This window comes from Malurus melanocephalus, unplaced genomic scaffold (assembly GCF_030028575.1).
Source record: "Malurus melanocephalus ecotype Western Australia unplaced genomic scaffold, MMel_1.1 scaffold_442, whole genome shotgun sequence".
NCBI lineage: Eukaryota > Metazoa > Chordata > Aves > Passeriformes > Maluridae > Malurus > Malurus melanocephalus.
In genome coordinates this window covers 96,717-111,525 of record NW_026623674.1, presented here as the reverse complement: position 1 = coordinate 111,525, position 14,809 = coordinate 96,717, and the positions used below count along the sequence as shown (strand labels likewise).

Below are 14,809 nucleotides of genomic sequence, written 5' to 3'. Positions count from 1 at the left end.
TGAAAAACTGTAATTTATTGAAACTCATAACTCAAAAAATATAAGATGCTGTAGTGTACAGTATGTTACACAAAGCACCCTGGGGTGCACATTCAAGTCAAGTAATAACTCCATTGCCCCCCAAACCCTGGTACCCCAGTACTTGTTCCATATACAATCATGCACATTTACTCTTCAAGAGGAAGCCCCCAGTATTCTGATGTGTTAAATAGCACCAAAACCAGCATTGTTCATTGAAAAAAATGGGGAGCTAAATTAACTTGGCCATTACTTTTGACAGATATTACACATTCATGGAATTCAACAGTCAAAACTAACCTAAAAAGTTTGTACTGTAACAATTACTGTTCTAATTTGAAGTTCTCCCCGTACAGCAGTAGTGGAGGCTATCTGCTCTAAGCAAAGCTAATTACGTACTTCCTACACACAGCTCATCTGCCTTTTTTGTTGGAAATAAATCTATGAGAGGTGTGGAAAACTTGGATCTTTCAAGAACAACTACTGGTCGTAAGTAATGCAGCTGTTTTAAGGCAAGGTCTCCACAGTCAGTTAGGGCCTTGTCCAAGATTGCCCTCAGATTTTCTAAAGAAGGAGCAGATGAGGACTCTGACAGCAAGGGCTGGATCTCTGTTAGTTGCTCAGGATTATTTGGGGTTATGATTACATTTTCATCGCTTATAAAGCTGTTTACTGGTGTATCCCCTTGACTGTCCCCCTCTTTTTGCAATGTTTCATCTACTGGCAACTGCTCAAGAGACTCCCATTCYACTACCTCATCACAATCATCATCATCATCATCGTCATCTTTTCTCTCACTTTCCTGAATAAATTTTAAAAATGAAGACTCAAATCCCATTGGTTTATATGTCTTTAAATCAAATGGTTTGGATGCAGGAGGCTTTTGAAATTTGTCTTTTGTAGCACAAAGTACATTTCTTTTTGCATTCTGATTAACTGCACTATGCTGACATCCTTCTGGGTCTTTTTCTCTTGGCAACTCTAATTGTAAACTGGAGTAACAAGAGCTATTCTCTCTTTCACTGTTTTCAGAAAAATCTTCAGTTTTASACATAGCTGTCTCCCTGATGTTAGGCTCATCAGAACAGGAGTTCTTTGAACTGTGGCTATATTTTAAAGTGCCCGAATATGCGAAGGCACTGGCATCAAAATTCCCACTACTCGGTGGACATTGGTTTTGGTCTTCATTACTCACATCTGGAGGATCACAGGCAGGGTTTGGAACAAGGGGTTTCTCACTTTCCTGCACAGGCTCGGATTTAACTGATTTATCCTCATTAACTTCTACACTTTTTTTATCCAAGTCTGCAGCTCTGTCAGAGCAAGACTGTTTTTCAATCATGGTGCCACATTTAACACAAAGAACRAGTTTTTGAAGGCGTTGCTCAATGTACATGTTGGTCATCTGGTGTGTGCGCTTGTAGTGCCTCACTATGCTGCTTTCCAGTTTGACAACAGACAGGCAGCCCTGGACCATGCAGGGGTATTGTGTCTGGTTTGACTTCTCTTTGCACATTTGTAGGGCTTCCTCTTTTGTTTTGAAATTCAGCAATTGTTTTTCTCTACTTCTGCTAATTCTTTTAGCTTTTTCTTTTAATTGCTTCCCATTCTGCTTGCTTGTGTCAAAGCTGTCCTTCAAACAGTTTTGCTCATTTTTATCTTTATCCTCATTGTCTTCCTCCTCTTTCTGATTTCCAAAGAGACTATCATAATACTCACTGTGTCTGAARTATACATGTTGAGAATAGTGACTGTAATTTGTGAAAATTCGATTGCAGCCATTAAGGTCACAATGGATTTCAAAATCTTTGTTTAATTTTTCTTCATTGGCATGTTCTTCTATTAGATGCTGTTTAAGCTTATTAAACGTATAAAATACAGCAGGGCAGTGGGCTTGGTTACAAGCAAATCTGGCAGACTCAGCTTCAGAAAGCAGTTTTTGATCCTCTAAGATTTCATTGTGGAAGTCACTACAATGCTTAGCAAGAGCTTTAGAACACAGAAAACGCTTACCACACTCTTTGTGTTTGCATGCAAATATTTTTTTACATTTCACAAGTTCCCTTTTTGTTCTTGCTTTGTCTTTTTCTAAGCAGAGCTGTTCCTTATTATACTGGTGAACAGTTCTGTAATGGCGAATCAAACCTTTCTGGTTTGTAAATGCTGAGTTGCAGCTTTTATGTATACAGTGAAATGGTTTGTGATACTTATGCAATATGTAACATAAGTTTCCTTTAGCAACTGTTCTTTTGCTTCCTCTTCCCTGTCTTGCTTCCAGTTCTTCCCTATGACTGTCCAGAGAAGTTACGTTAGATGTTTTTCTTGTTACATCATTGTCTGTCTCTTCACTGGACTCCAAATCAGTCTCAGAACAACAGTCATCCTTTTTTGGGTGACACAGCTGTTCAGAGTCCGAATGYCCTGGGAATCCAACGCTGTTTGCACAGGCAGCCACTGAAGCAGTGCTATTCTTATGCATGTCCTCWGTACACAAACCCACATGATCAAATTTCTCACTAGGACACACCTTGTGAGCCACCCTCTCACAGCCAATTTGATGTTTGTTTCTRTAGTGAATTCGAAGATGTGTTTTTCTTGTAAATGATCTTTGGCAAATATGACACTTAAATGGTGAATACCGATGCTGGAACATATTTAGCTGAAGAACCATTTCCTTTGAATAGTTATGCTTTCTAACATAATGCATTAAGAGAGCTTCTCTGGTCACAAACTCACATGTACATCCTTGACATTCACAGAAAAATGGTTTAGCTGCCAGCTGAGTAAGGTACTGGCTGGGTAAATTATCTTGTTGCTCTTGAAACTGAAATTTTGAGGTAGTTTCATCAGCTGACTCAGGGCACTTGGCACCCCTGGATGAATAGCCCAGAAAAGGTTTCTGTCTTGAATTCTGAATGTTAGCATTTTTTAAGCTTAGATGTTTCAAGCCTAACATTAGTTCCAACATGTTATCTTCAATATCTGTTTCTTTAGAACTGTCATAAAAAGATGTTTCTGGGGAAGAAGGACAAGTTTCCTCCTTCAGGTCACTGCTTCCTTTAGCATCTACAGCACAACACACACTTTCTGGAGAGTCAGCATTTGTATCAGAATTATGACCTAACTCTGTACTCATATCTGTAGGGGATTTACTGTCCTGAGTATCATTCAACAGATCAAGAAAGTATTTAGTTTTCATTTCCATATTTCTTTTACCTTTATAATTGTATGGATGGGCCCTTCGAAGGTGTTTCTGCATACTTCTGGAATTTTTGTGGGTGGAACAGCAGCCTTCAAAACCACAGGAAAGATTTTTTTCATCAAAGCAAACTGCCACATTGGAACACTGTTGTTTCACGTCTGCTGGATGGAAAACTCCTTCTGGGGACATGACAAAACCTGACTGGTTGTGAGCCACTGTTCCAAGCAGCCGAGATGTCTGATCATGGCTTACTGCAGCACCTGCCCTGTGCTCCCCACAATGCAGGCTATAATTGCTTTCACTRTTTAGATCTTCACTGTCAGAGAGAGATTCTTCCTTCAACTGTGGAATTTCCTGAGAGCCTGAGGGATCCAAGCTATCATGCAGATTGGAATTTTCAGATTGTTCAAGCAGTTGAGATTCAGGAAGAAAACTGGCTTTCTCTTCTGAAACTGACCCTTCAAGAYTCAGTGTCTGCTTCCCTTCCCCATTTGACACTTGGATATCATGTGCTGCAAGGTGATTCTGAAATTCAGTTTTTGAATAATAAAACTTTTTGCATCCAAAGTAGTTGCAGGTATACGATGCATCTCTGAAGTGCTGTGCCTCATGATGGTAAAGCTGMCCTAAGTCACTGAAAACAATATTACAGCCATTTAGCTCACATTTATACCTAAGATCATCGTGTGTTTGTTTGTGATTGAGAAGCTCATTCACTGACCCAAACCTGGCATAACAATCCATGGACACACACATGTAAGGCTGAGGCCCGCAGTGCACGCGCTCGTGCTCCCGCAGGTGGAAGGATGTCATGAAGTGCCGGCGGCAGAACGCACACTTCTCCCTCCTGTTTTTCATATCCAAGTAGTGTTTTGCATTCTCATCRTTGTTTTGATGTTCAGCTTTCAGGTGTACACTTAAGTACTTAAATTGTTTAAATACTCTAGAACAATCTGTCCCAGGACACGGATAGATGTCTCTATCTTGAAGCTGGCAATTTTCCAGTTGGCTGAATGTGACATATTCCTGTGAGTCCTCATCAAAGCTTTCAGGGAGTTGTGCCTGGTGTGACCTTTCTGGAAATGCTGGAGGTGGGCTGCTGGAAGCTGTTGCCTTTTGTGGTGATCTCTCTTTTTTCAGAATTATTTTCTTTTTAGGTCTGTGTGTTCTACTGGGTGGCATTTTAACATGTTCCATTACATGTGGTACAAAAAATTCCTTTCTCTTGAACTTTTTTGTGCAAACAGGACATGTATAAATACCATCTTCCATATGCATCTTAGAATGATGCAGTATTCTGGCCTCTATACACTCCCTTTTGCAAAGTACACAAAAAAACTTGTATTGAAGCCATCTCTGGTATCTTTCTGAAGAACCAATTGGTTTCTTTACTCTTGCTTTTTCCTTAGGGTGGTTCATTGTGTCTCTCCCATCATAATATTTGTGTTCTTTTGCCTCATCATAGTCACTAAAGAAATTTTCTAACATATCMGTTTCATTGAGTGACATATGATAACCTGTCTCATCCTCAGAATCAGAAGCTRCCTTCCCTAACAGTTTAAGACAATGACGCTTTAAAGTCTTCCAGTCCCAAAATTCAGGATCAAATGGCCAATATGCTTTCAAAGCTAACAGCAGTTCACAGCGGAGTGAATTTGGAACCAGTGCATTTTCTTCATCAAATTTTTGGTCTGGCTGCATATAGAGCTCTTCCAACGCATTAAATCCACTCAAAGTTGGCTCAAGTAGGAATTCTGTTAGCTGACAGGCTCTTCTAACTTCAAGGTCTTCTGGTAAAAGGCATGCAATTGTTTTACACACTGATGTCTTCATTTCATCACTTCCATTGGATCTGATCTGAAGGGCTCTCACACATAACAAAACAGACACAGCAAGTCCCGCTTCCTCTGCCTATTTAAAAAAAAAACAGAAAAACAAAACCAACAGTCACAAAAAAAATTAATTTTCTTTGATAAACACATTCTTTCTAGGAAAAAAAAAGTGCAACAAGAGCATCCAACAGACTACACCCCATTCCAAATGCATTCAGATTCCTGGGCATTAAGTGCCCAAGTCACAGAGCCCCCTCTAGACAGCTGTAGTTTATCTAACATGACAAACATCTTCTGCTTTTCATGTGATGGGAACCACTGCACACTTACTGGACTCTAGAGGAGTCATGTAAACTAGTTAAGGCATCAGATGCTGCAAAACATTTTTCTACTTCTTTCCTCTCTTAACTGAGTGACTCTCAACCATATTTCTAAAAAAGAATGGTGTAAATCATCCATGTGCATTCTTCCTGCAGCATCCACTTCATCAGAATATGAAGTACTGTGTAATAAGGAAATTCATGTAAATTCACATCTTAAAACAAAATAAACTTTAACAGCATAAGCAGTACCATTATTCCTGATGAACATAACTGTMATTTCACTTCCAAACACTTTCTGAGGAGTCTGTACAACTCTGAGGTGCTGCTCAGTAGTATTGGGAAGATGCCTACATTAATCACATACTCTTAAAAAAAAATAATGCATTCCAAATTTTACATGGACAGAATTGAAGGTTACCTTGTTCCAAAAGCATATTTTTCACCATAAAGAATCTGAATGCATAAAGTAACTATTTAGCCATTATTAGTAAAGATAAGTAACAATGAAGATACTTATGAGTAACTTAGAAAGCTGACACATGGCTACTACAACTGCACCAGCCCAGACTGCAATGATCCAMAACAACTATGAACAAGTTAACAGAAATAGGAAGCTTTTCTACTCAGCATTCATGGCCCACCAGACATTATGTCATGCTTCTTTAATTCAGTTAAGTGTTAGAACCTATTTCTCCAGAAGAAATTTTAGTATGGTTAAGCAGGAAACACAGAAAAACTGGTATACAGTTACCTATGTATTATGATTTACAGATAAAATACACATTCATGCATGTCTTAAAATTAGAAAAGGGCCAACTCTAGGGAAACTAGAACCAAACATGTCTCTCTGCAATCCTTGGCAGAATAGAGTTCTGGACCCTGTGATCTGTCAASAGGACAATCATGCAATCCTTCTGATCCTACTCTGACTGTAAACCAGGTAGTGGCACTTGCTCCTGTCAAATCACACTTGGTAACTCACTTGGGTCAAASTATTAACTCCAGACAGTGAAAGAGATTCCCAGGCAAAAAAAAGGGAGAGAAATGTAATTGAAAAATGGAATCTTGTATGCTTGATCCATAACCTACCTTAACTCAGAGTAAACTCATGACCATGTCAGAATGCAAAGGCATAATCAAACTGGAGAGGGCACTATTAATTGCAACATTCATAAAACTGAAWTTCATAGGACTAATTCTAATCTATGTGCAAAACTAGAAGAAATAGGGCTTTTCAGGAAGAAATATTGGACAACCTATGGGAATGTGCACATTCCTAAGGTAAAATCCCATAWCTAATTTAAGGTTTATGATCCATGTTGTACTACTACTAAAAGTTAAAATCCTATTACTGTCAGCTAGCTTCTTCTTCCCCCAATAAACTGGGCCTGATTAATTTTTATTCCTAATTGCCCTGCACAAATGTACTCTCRTATAGTGACCAGAAACAGGAAATTTCTGCACAACCAACTGCAAGAGTCAGCACAGCCACTGAGGGCAGAGGCATCCCACTGAACAACCAGTCTGGGGAGGCCAAGCTATCCCTCTGCTCACGGGGGCATCATGGCATCAACTGAGGTCTTTGCATTAGCCTTTAAACAGAGATGAAGAGTATAAAAACTGCTGCCAAACATCTTTTGACCCTTTCTGTGATTTTCTACAGACAGGCTTCAGAACAGAAGGTAAAAATCCAGATTGTCTCACACGTTTTGAGGAAGAGATATTTTCTTAGAATACAAAAGTATGAGACATTACACTCAGGTCTCCATCTCTTAGAGATGCTGTGGAAAATTCTTGTGTGCCTTGCTTCTGAACAAGCAGCAGATTAAAACACAGCTATGCTTTGTTTGCAAAATGCTCTCATACTGTACTTTCAAAGCAACCCCTCCATATTGAGTGAAGGTCACTTCATGGGATCAAACTGACAAAACCAAAACCACAATGGCAGGCACTTTACAGAGATTTTTATTAGTATGTTATTCGTTACTTAATCAGAAGTTATGAATAATGAAATAAGCTATTTTTTTTTAATTCAACGGAATTACTAAGAAAATAATAAATTCATGTAAACAGCTCTGGCCGTGTCCAAAGACTCAGGACTGTATCTTACTTACTTCAGACTGTATGACTCTTATCAAGAAAAATAGATGCTGTAGTGTCTTGGCAATGATGCCAAACTGACGACATCTCTCCAAAAAGGAGTCTAAAGAAGGATCTATTCTTCTCTGCAGCTTACTCCAGAAAAGTGTCAGTTCCCTGTGAAGAGTTGAAAGCAGAATATAAGAACATTGCAGATACACACAATTTGTGCARTCACAATGTGTCAGTTCAGAGCTGATGCCAAGAAAGATTTAAGTATTATTCAAGGACAGCACAAACTTCAATTAGGTCCTGATCTCCAAGTGACACTGAAGAGAACTGTTCCTGTGCCCTACTCCAGCACCAGATCAAACCCCAGTGCATCTCCTGAGCTTACTGGGGAAAGACACTGGCACTGAGATTCAYCTCTCTTAATGCACACATCAATAGCTGCATGGACTTCCTTTCTAGACAAGAAAACCAGTCTCACAGAGTCTTTACCTCTCACACAAGAATTTAAAATGGGTAAAGATGAATCACAAAGGAAAGCAGCCACTTCTGTTCCAATAGGCAAACAGCTCAGCTGCTGACCCTGCAGCTGATGTGGCTGCCACTAAACGGCCTCTTACAGAGCCACCCTTTGCCAAGCATCCTGTAAGGGATGTGTAAGCTRAAGGCTGGCTGCTGTCTCTGTGCTGTTATGTGCTTTTCCACTTTATGAGAGCACAGAGCCATTTTATTAAGCATTTTATTATACTCAAGGCAGCACAGCCGCTTAAGGATACAATCTGTCACTTGCTGTTGTTCTGCCCAAAAGTAGCAGAGCCATACGATCTGCATCTCTTGAAAAAAACTTCTCTTCCTTTGGTAGAGCAAACTTCACCTTTGCCAACATATGCACTGTGTTTATCAACTACACACAGAGGCTTCTGGCTGCATGGTCAGTCACAGCCTTTGAGAACCAACCAGAGCTTCCCAGGCAAAACCAGCAACTCCCATCTGCCACAAGAACTGCTTCATACACTCCTACCTTCCCAATTTTTTGTTCCAATGGGAAGGTTGAGCCGAGGGGTTTATCTGCAGTCTTTGCCTTTTTCTCTCCACACTAGGCTGTCCACAGAGGGCCCCATCTTGAGAGAGGGGTTTCACTGCCATTTTGTTTCTGTTTTGTTCCCCGGGGTCTGAGATTCACCAACTATCTATCTAGTCATTATTACTGTTACTTGGTACTTGTTGTTTACTTTTTAAGCAAATTGGTACTTCTTTCACTTTTAACTTATTGCATTCATCTTTCCTTATTGGTGAAAAAGAAAGTGGGGATTTAAACGGGAGAAAACTACATATTCAGCCATGCCTTGGAAGTCATAACTACAAATCCATTTTTTAAGGGCAGAAACCAGCCCCTCTGCTTTGGCTCTACAAGTTTACCACTGTTGAAACAGAGGTGCAGAAGGTTCTGTATCTCCACCCAGTTAAGTGGGCAGAGTTTCACAGTCACAATCAGGCCAAGATCTAGTAATACAATTCTTGGATTTACTGGAATTATAAAAATACAGAAATGCTCTTGAGGGGGAAGTGGGGAGAGGTTGTTATAGGGTGTTGCCTCTGCTCATTCCTACTACTGACATCTCTGTGGACAGGGTGAAAAAATGCACCAGACTTTCATGGGGCCAAGTATTGCCAAAGGAAGGACAGACTGACAACACACTTTGTGGAATCACAAAGCTAGGGGCTTAATATCAACTCTGAGAGCACTGACCCACCACCACTGATAGATCTACTACCCCACAGAAGTACCAGCATTCATGCCAATAGTCTGAAACAGCACTTTTAAATTGTTTAAAMATTACTTCTGTCTAACTGCTCTATTAGCATAGCAACTTGTGACAAAGTAATTAYCTAGAAAGTGCTTCAGTCTGGATAAATCAGTGCTTCAGTAAAGGATAAATCCACTTTCTCTACATATTTTTGTACTCTATTAGCTCAATTCAAGCCAGTGAGGAGCAGTTAGCAGAAGCAGCAATATTTATACTTACCAAGAGCAATACACATTTGCTGTTTGAAGCTGATGAGTAAGATATGTTGTACAAAGAATAAATGCAGTGTTTTCTTGTCCCTCAGACTCCAGATTACATATGATGTCTAGTACCTCTTTGCAATCCACCTTTGCAATCTTAAAGAAAATTAAAAAGGCACTTTATTCTCAGTATGTTTACAAACGAAATGCACATTTACCATACCAAAGCCTCACAAATGCACAAACAAAATATTACATTTCCCMTACCCAGAGATCATGCCACATCTTTCAGCTACAAAATGGTAAGAGAAGTTCACCTGCTAGTTCTGATCCCTTCTCAATATTGGTTTTTTGGGGACAACCTTTCATTTTGGGCAGCTTAGCTAAATGTATTRCATGTGGGCAACCACCTATCTAAAACTTCCCATGCCATCTGTCTGCCCTAACAGGATTTTTGTGTTACTGTTGAAAATTAGAAGCCAAGTCCAGAAACACCAAGAGCTGTGAAAAAGCCTGTGTCTTGTTTTCTTCATCCCTAGGTGCTGATTCTGAACAAGSACATTTCAAAGCATGATGATAGAAACAAGCATTTAGAGGAGTATGCTGATTTTAGCTGGGGTAGAGTTAATTTTCTTCCTAGTGGCTGGTATGGGGTTGTATTTGGGATTTCTGTTGGACACAGGATTAATAATATAGAGATGTTTATGTTATTGTTGAGCAGTGCTTACACAGAGCCAAGGAAGCTGKGAGTGCACAGGAGGYTGGAAGGAGACACAGCCAGGACAGGTGAACCCAACTGACYRATGGGATATTCCACACCATSACATCATTCTCATTATATACAGYGAGCAGGACAAGGAGGAAGGGGGGGATGTTGAGAGGGATGGCAATTTGTCTTCCCAAGTCTCCATTATGCATGATTGTGCCTTGCTCCCCTGAAGGTGCCTGCCCATGGGAAGCAGCGAATTAATTACTGGGTTTGCTTTGCTTGTACACAAGGCTTTTGCTTCATCTGTTACATTGTTTTTACCTCTACCTACAAGTTTTCTTACTTTTAGCTTTCTGCTTCTGTCCTGGGTACCGCTGGTAGGGGAGGTGAGCAAGCAGCTGTAAGGGACCTGGGTCTATCTACAGTTAAACCACAACAAGGAGACAATTCCAAGGAAGTTCTGCAAAGTATGCTTAAGGTATTTGTGTATCAAACCAGGGTGTTAGCTTGGATATAAGCCATAAACAATAACTAAGAAGGGATTTTACTATTAAGACAACACTAGGTTTTAATACATTTTTCCACTCGATCTATTCCACTTCACAGAACAGAGCGTGTTCTAGCACTATGTACTTTAACAGCTGTTGATATTATAAACATTTCAAACTTCTTGTTCATCATGAGAAACAGTAACAAACAAYAGGAAGCTRAACTAATTTTCACAKACATTTYATTCAGCAGGAAGAGCAGAAGCAGGGATATTAACAGTTTCCCATTTAGGCTTGGCACACAAGTTCACTGACCTATGTCGACATTTTCTAGGGTCCACTGACTTTTGGTGTTCAACTTGGGACCCAGAACTGACTTCTTGCAGCAGATATTTCTAGAGCAATTCACAAGCTGCAAGGACTTGCAGATGTGTCAGTTTTGCATTTGATCAAGTAAAATACAGAAGATTTTTTTGTGAGGGCGGTGAAGAGGAGGGAGTTGTTACTGACTCACCCCTGGCAATAGAAAAACCTCAGAAAATTATTTAAGTGCTAATGCTTTGCTGTCTAAGGGAACATACATCACTGCTCCTTGCATGTCAAAGATAATAAGCCCATACACTATCTGCAAATCAAGTGCCACCTCCAGCAGCTGGCGAGGGTTGAGAAGCCACCTGACAGAATTGTGAAGATGTTCATCACTGTCCAGGAGAGAAWGGGACTCTTGTAGGTAACAGGACACTGTTGCATTCCATGTCCCCCCAACATTCTTTGCCAGCAGTACCTTTCTCATGCTATCATCGACCTTTGGTTCCTACCACAGGCCTGCCAGCTTCAGTGGCAAGTCTAAGTCTGACAGCTACTCCAGCCTTCTCACAGTATTCTACCATCTCTCTCCACTCAGCTATTCCTATTYTTCATAGAGAGCAATTTCAATCAACATGATTTATACAGCAAATTTGGAAAACAAAGCTAAATGACACAAACTTTTGTCTTTGATAATTTCCACAATTATACACTGCCATCTCCTCAATACTACAGCAAATATTTTTAMATAATGCAGAGGCTGCCTGAAGCAGTTTGATTAAAGTCTGATTTTCCAATTCGTGGGTTTTAGAAACACAAATATTGTCAGTGCATGTCAGTATGGGACATGTTTCCTTCACAGAACTGAAGGCAATGTGGCAGGCTACCTTGGGAGCTACTCAGCCAGACATTACTTGACAGAGACCATGCTCATCACCAGTTCCATTACAATRACAATCACTGAATACCCACCACCATTTTAAAAACTACAAAATTAAATACTACTTACTAGGGTTTCTGAGGCTACAGAATTGTAAATTCCACATTTTTAATAGTCATCAATTACTCCTCAGAGTTACTCTGTAACAAGACCCAGAACTTCTGTTGTGTGCTGGACCAGCAGGACCAACAGCAGCTCCAGCACAAACATGGTCTGGTGCTCRGGGCAGCCTAGAGCTATGCAGTACAACAGAACCATTCTCCTCCCATATAAATATGATTCTTTTTGGACAAACTCACACTGAGGGCATTAACTACTAAGTAAGCAACAAGCCAATTGGTTCCAAGTCCTGTTTATCTCAAACTTGATCAATGATAATCCATCTTATTTCAGATCTTGGGATTTTTGCTTTCTGTTTGCRAGATTTTTTTTGCTGTGAGATTGTGAGGGTTTTTTTTTTTTTATATTTAGAACAAAAAGTTCAAATGCATAGCTTGAAATCATCCAACAATATCCATTCAATCCCCTAAATCACAAATCAGACACTTAGTGAAATGTCTTTACTAAACCTGGAATGTTGACTGCCGTTACTCCATTATAAACCTAACTGGAACAACAACTCATTGAAAGTTAGAGGACTACAGAACGAACACTGCTTAGATTTTTTTAACTGGAATTGTTGAAAAATTATGCCATCCTCCTCATGTTCTATTAACTAGTAAGCCAGTTGATTCCTCAAAGTTATTCCAAAGAACATACAACCATGTAAGATTTAACTTGTCTTTGTCTTCCACMTTACTTTATTTTGAAGGAAAGGTTGTAACATTTCAATGATACCTTTTTTTTGTCATCATAAAAATTTCCTACCACAACCTAAGCCTTCTACCATTTTTTAGTAGGACACCATGTTGATACTCTTTATTTGGAGAAGGCCTMCAAAAGATGACTGCTTATGTCACAACTGAATTTTTCATGAATGGGATAAGGGGCATTTGCTTACATTGACTCCCTTAAGAGCCTTATTCATTGACATTAGATCAGCCTTTCCCAAAGGAATTCCAGATTAAACAAAACCTACTTTGACAATATGAGAGGGCTATATGAAGCTCCTGTGTCCCGCAAACACTCACACTGACATTCAGCAGAGGTGACTCGTTACAATTAAAACACTCAATCTGGCTTTAATTTTGACTGGTTCTTGCATTTCAAAATATTTCTTTATTGTTATATGTGGCTGGCACTAGTCTTGCAGAGAAAGCAGACCACAGAATATTTGGGGGTTTCATGCTTCTGCAATAGTTAATTACTGTAGACAAAACTGTAGAAAGCAGCAGAAAAACTGCTTTAATTAGCTTTTTAATTGGTTCAATAAACTGGCAAATTCAAGCCAAACACTGGAAGGCTGACAGCTATCCTTAGTTCTACTTTCCAGATTTCCACAGAGCAGCACATGATTCTCGTGAACAAACAACTTTATAATCATATTTTTTGTTAYATGTGTGCCTCAGAAACAATTCAAGGTACCAGGAGGTACCAGAAATGCAAGGGACAACTTCATACAGTGTGTATAAAAACACACACACAGAGTTATAGTCATATATAGAAATACATATACATGAGTGTATATACCTCTAGAGATGCATGCAAATACAGATAAATATATACACTTGTGTCTGTGTGTGTATATATATATATATATGCTATTGCTTATAGCTAGAAGTAGTTCAATTTGTAGGACCTCAGCAATTTAACTTCCACACCTGACTCAGCCACACCAATCACATCCAGTTCCTGGAAAGGGATGACYACACATTGTCTAACCTTCCAAAACAAGTTCTTTTCATTCCCAGGCTATCTTCATTCCTCTTCAAGCTTTCTGAAATATTTACTTTCTTAGACAAGCCCTGTTCTTCTACCTATCCCATATCACTCTGAACTTCAAATTTCAYTTAACCCTTGTTCCTTTTATTACAGTTTATTCCCTCTTCTCGCTGGTGGGGTTTTGGTTTTTGCCACCTATCATTCCCCACCAGCTGCCATTCTTTGAACTCTTAAGTTTTCATTTTTCACCTTTTCCCATCCCTTTTCCCTCCTTCTCATTAGACCTGACAACTTTCTACCTGAAGAAGATAATAGGTAACATGATGACAACAACTCATTTCCTGCCTCTTAAAACAAAGGTGTAAACAAAAATGTTTTAGAAGTCTTGGACTTCAGCAATTCTTTAAGAGTGCCAACTGCACAACATCTGTGACCAAGCAAGAAAAGAAACATGCCATGCAAATCTTCATACTGACAGCTTAATATTAAAATTAAYTTTCTGGCACTGGAATATTACTGACTTCATACTTTCCACAGTTTTGGCTACAGGTTCAGTTAAGTCAATAAACTGGACTACTTTAAGACACTGCTTTAATGATTTGTGGCTTCATTTTCCCGTAATAGGTTTAATTAAGCAATTAACTTGACTCAATTCATCACTCTGTGGTCCAACTTTTACACTTGACTGTGTAGAAAAGACTGCAAGAAAAGACTGCTCTGAGTATCAAGGTAAAACAGCYACAGCTACACTTCACACCCCTCAAATTAAACTGAAAAGGGAACAGAATTTTATATAATTTCTCTATCATTCCTCATTAGCAGCCAATTCAAGCAGAGAACATGCTGTAAGCTACCTATCAATTCCAAAGCTTTCAATGCCCAGATCATGTCTGCAGACATTCTCTGCTCCTTCAGCACACTGAGGGAAAACTCAAAGTGCAGACTGACGAGATACCTATCCAAATTCCAATTTTTCAGAAGAAGCGTTTTTAAAGGAATGGTTTTTAAAATAGTTTAGATGTACAACAAGATCACTCTGCCACTCGTGCAGGAAGTGCAGACATGGGAGTTGCT

At 39.4% G+C, this 14,809-nt stretch overlaps 1 protein-coding gene across 1 annotated transcript in view; it reads right to left on the bottom strand.

Annotated features, from left to right (window-relative positions):
* The window catches only part of RLF (RLF zinc finger), a 42,661-nt gene continuing 27,852 nt past the window's right edge, over positions 1-14,809 (bottom strand). The window contains exons 6-8 of the mRNA XM_057380270.1: positions 9,491-9,627; positions 7,490-7,631; positions 1-5,131 (exon numbers count right to left, since the gene is read on the bottom strand). Of these exons, the coding sequence (XP_057236253.1) occupies positions 410-5,131; positions 7,490-7,631; positions 9,491-9,627 (5,001 nt within the window). The 3' untranslated portion in view covers positions 1-409. The remainder of the gene's footprint in view (positions 5,132-7,489; positions 7,632-9,490; positions 9,628-14,809) is intronic.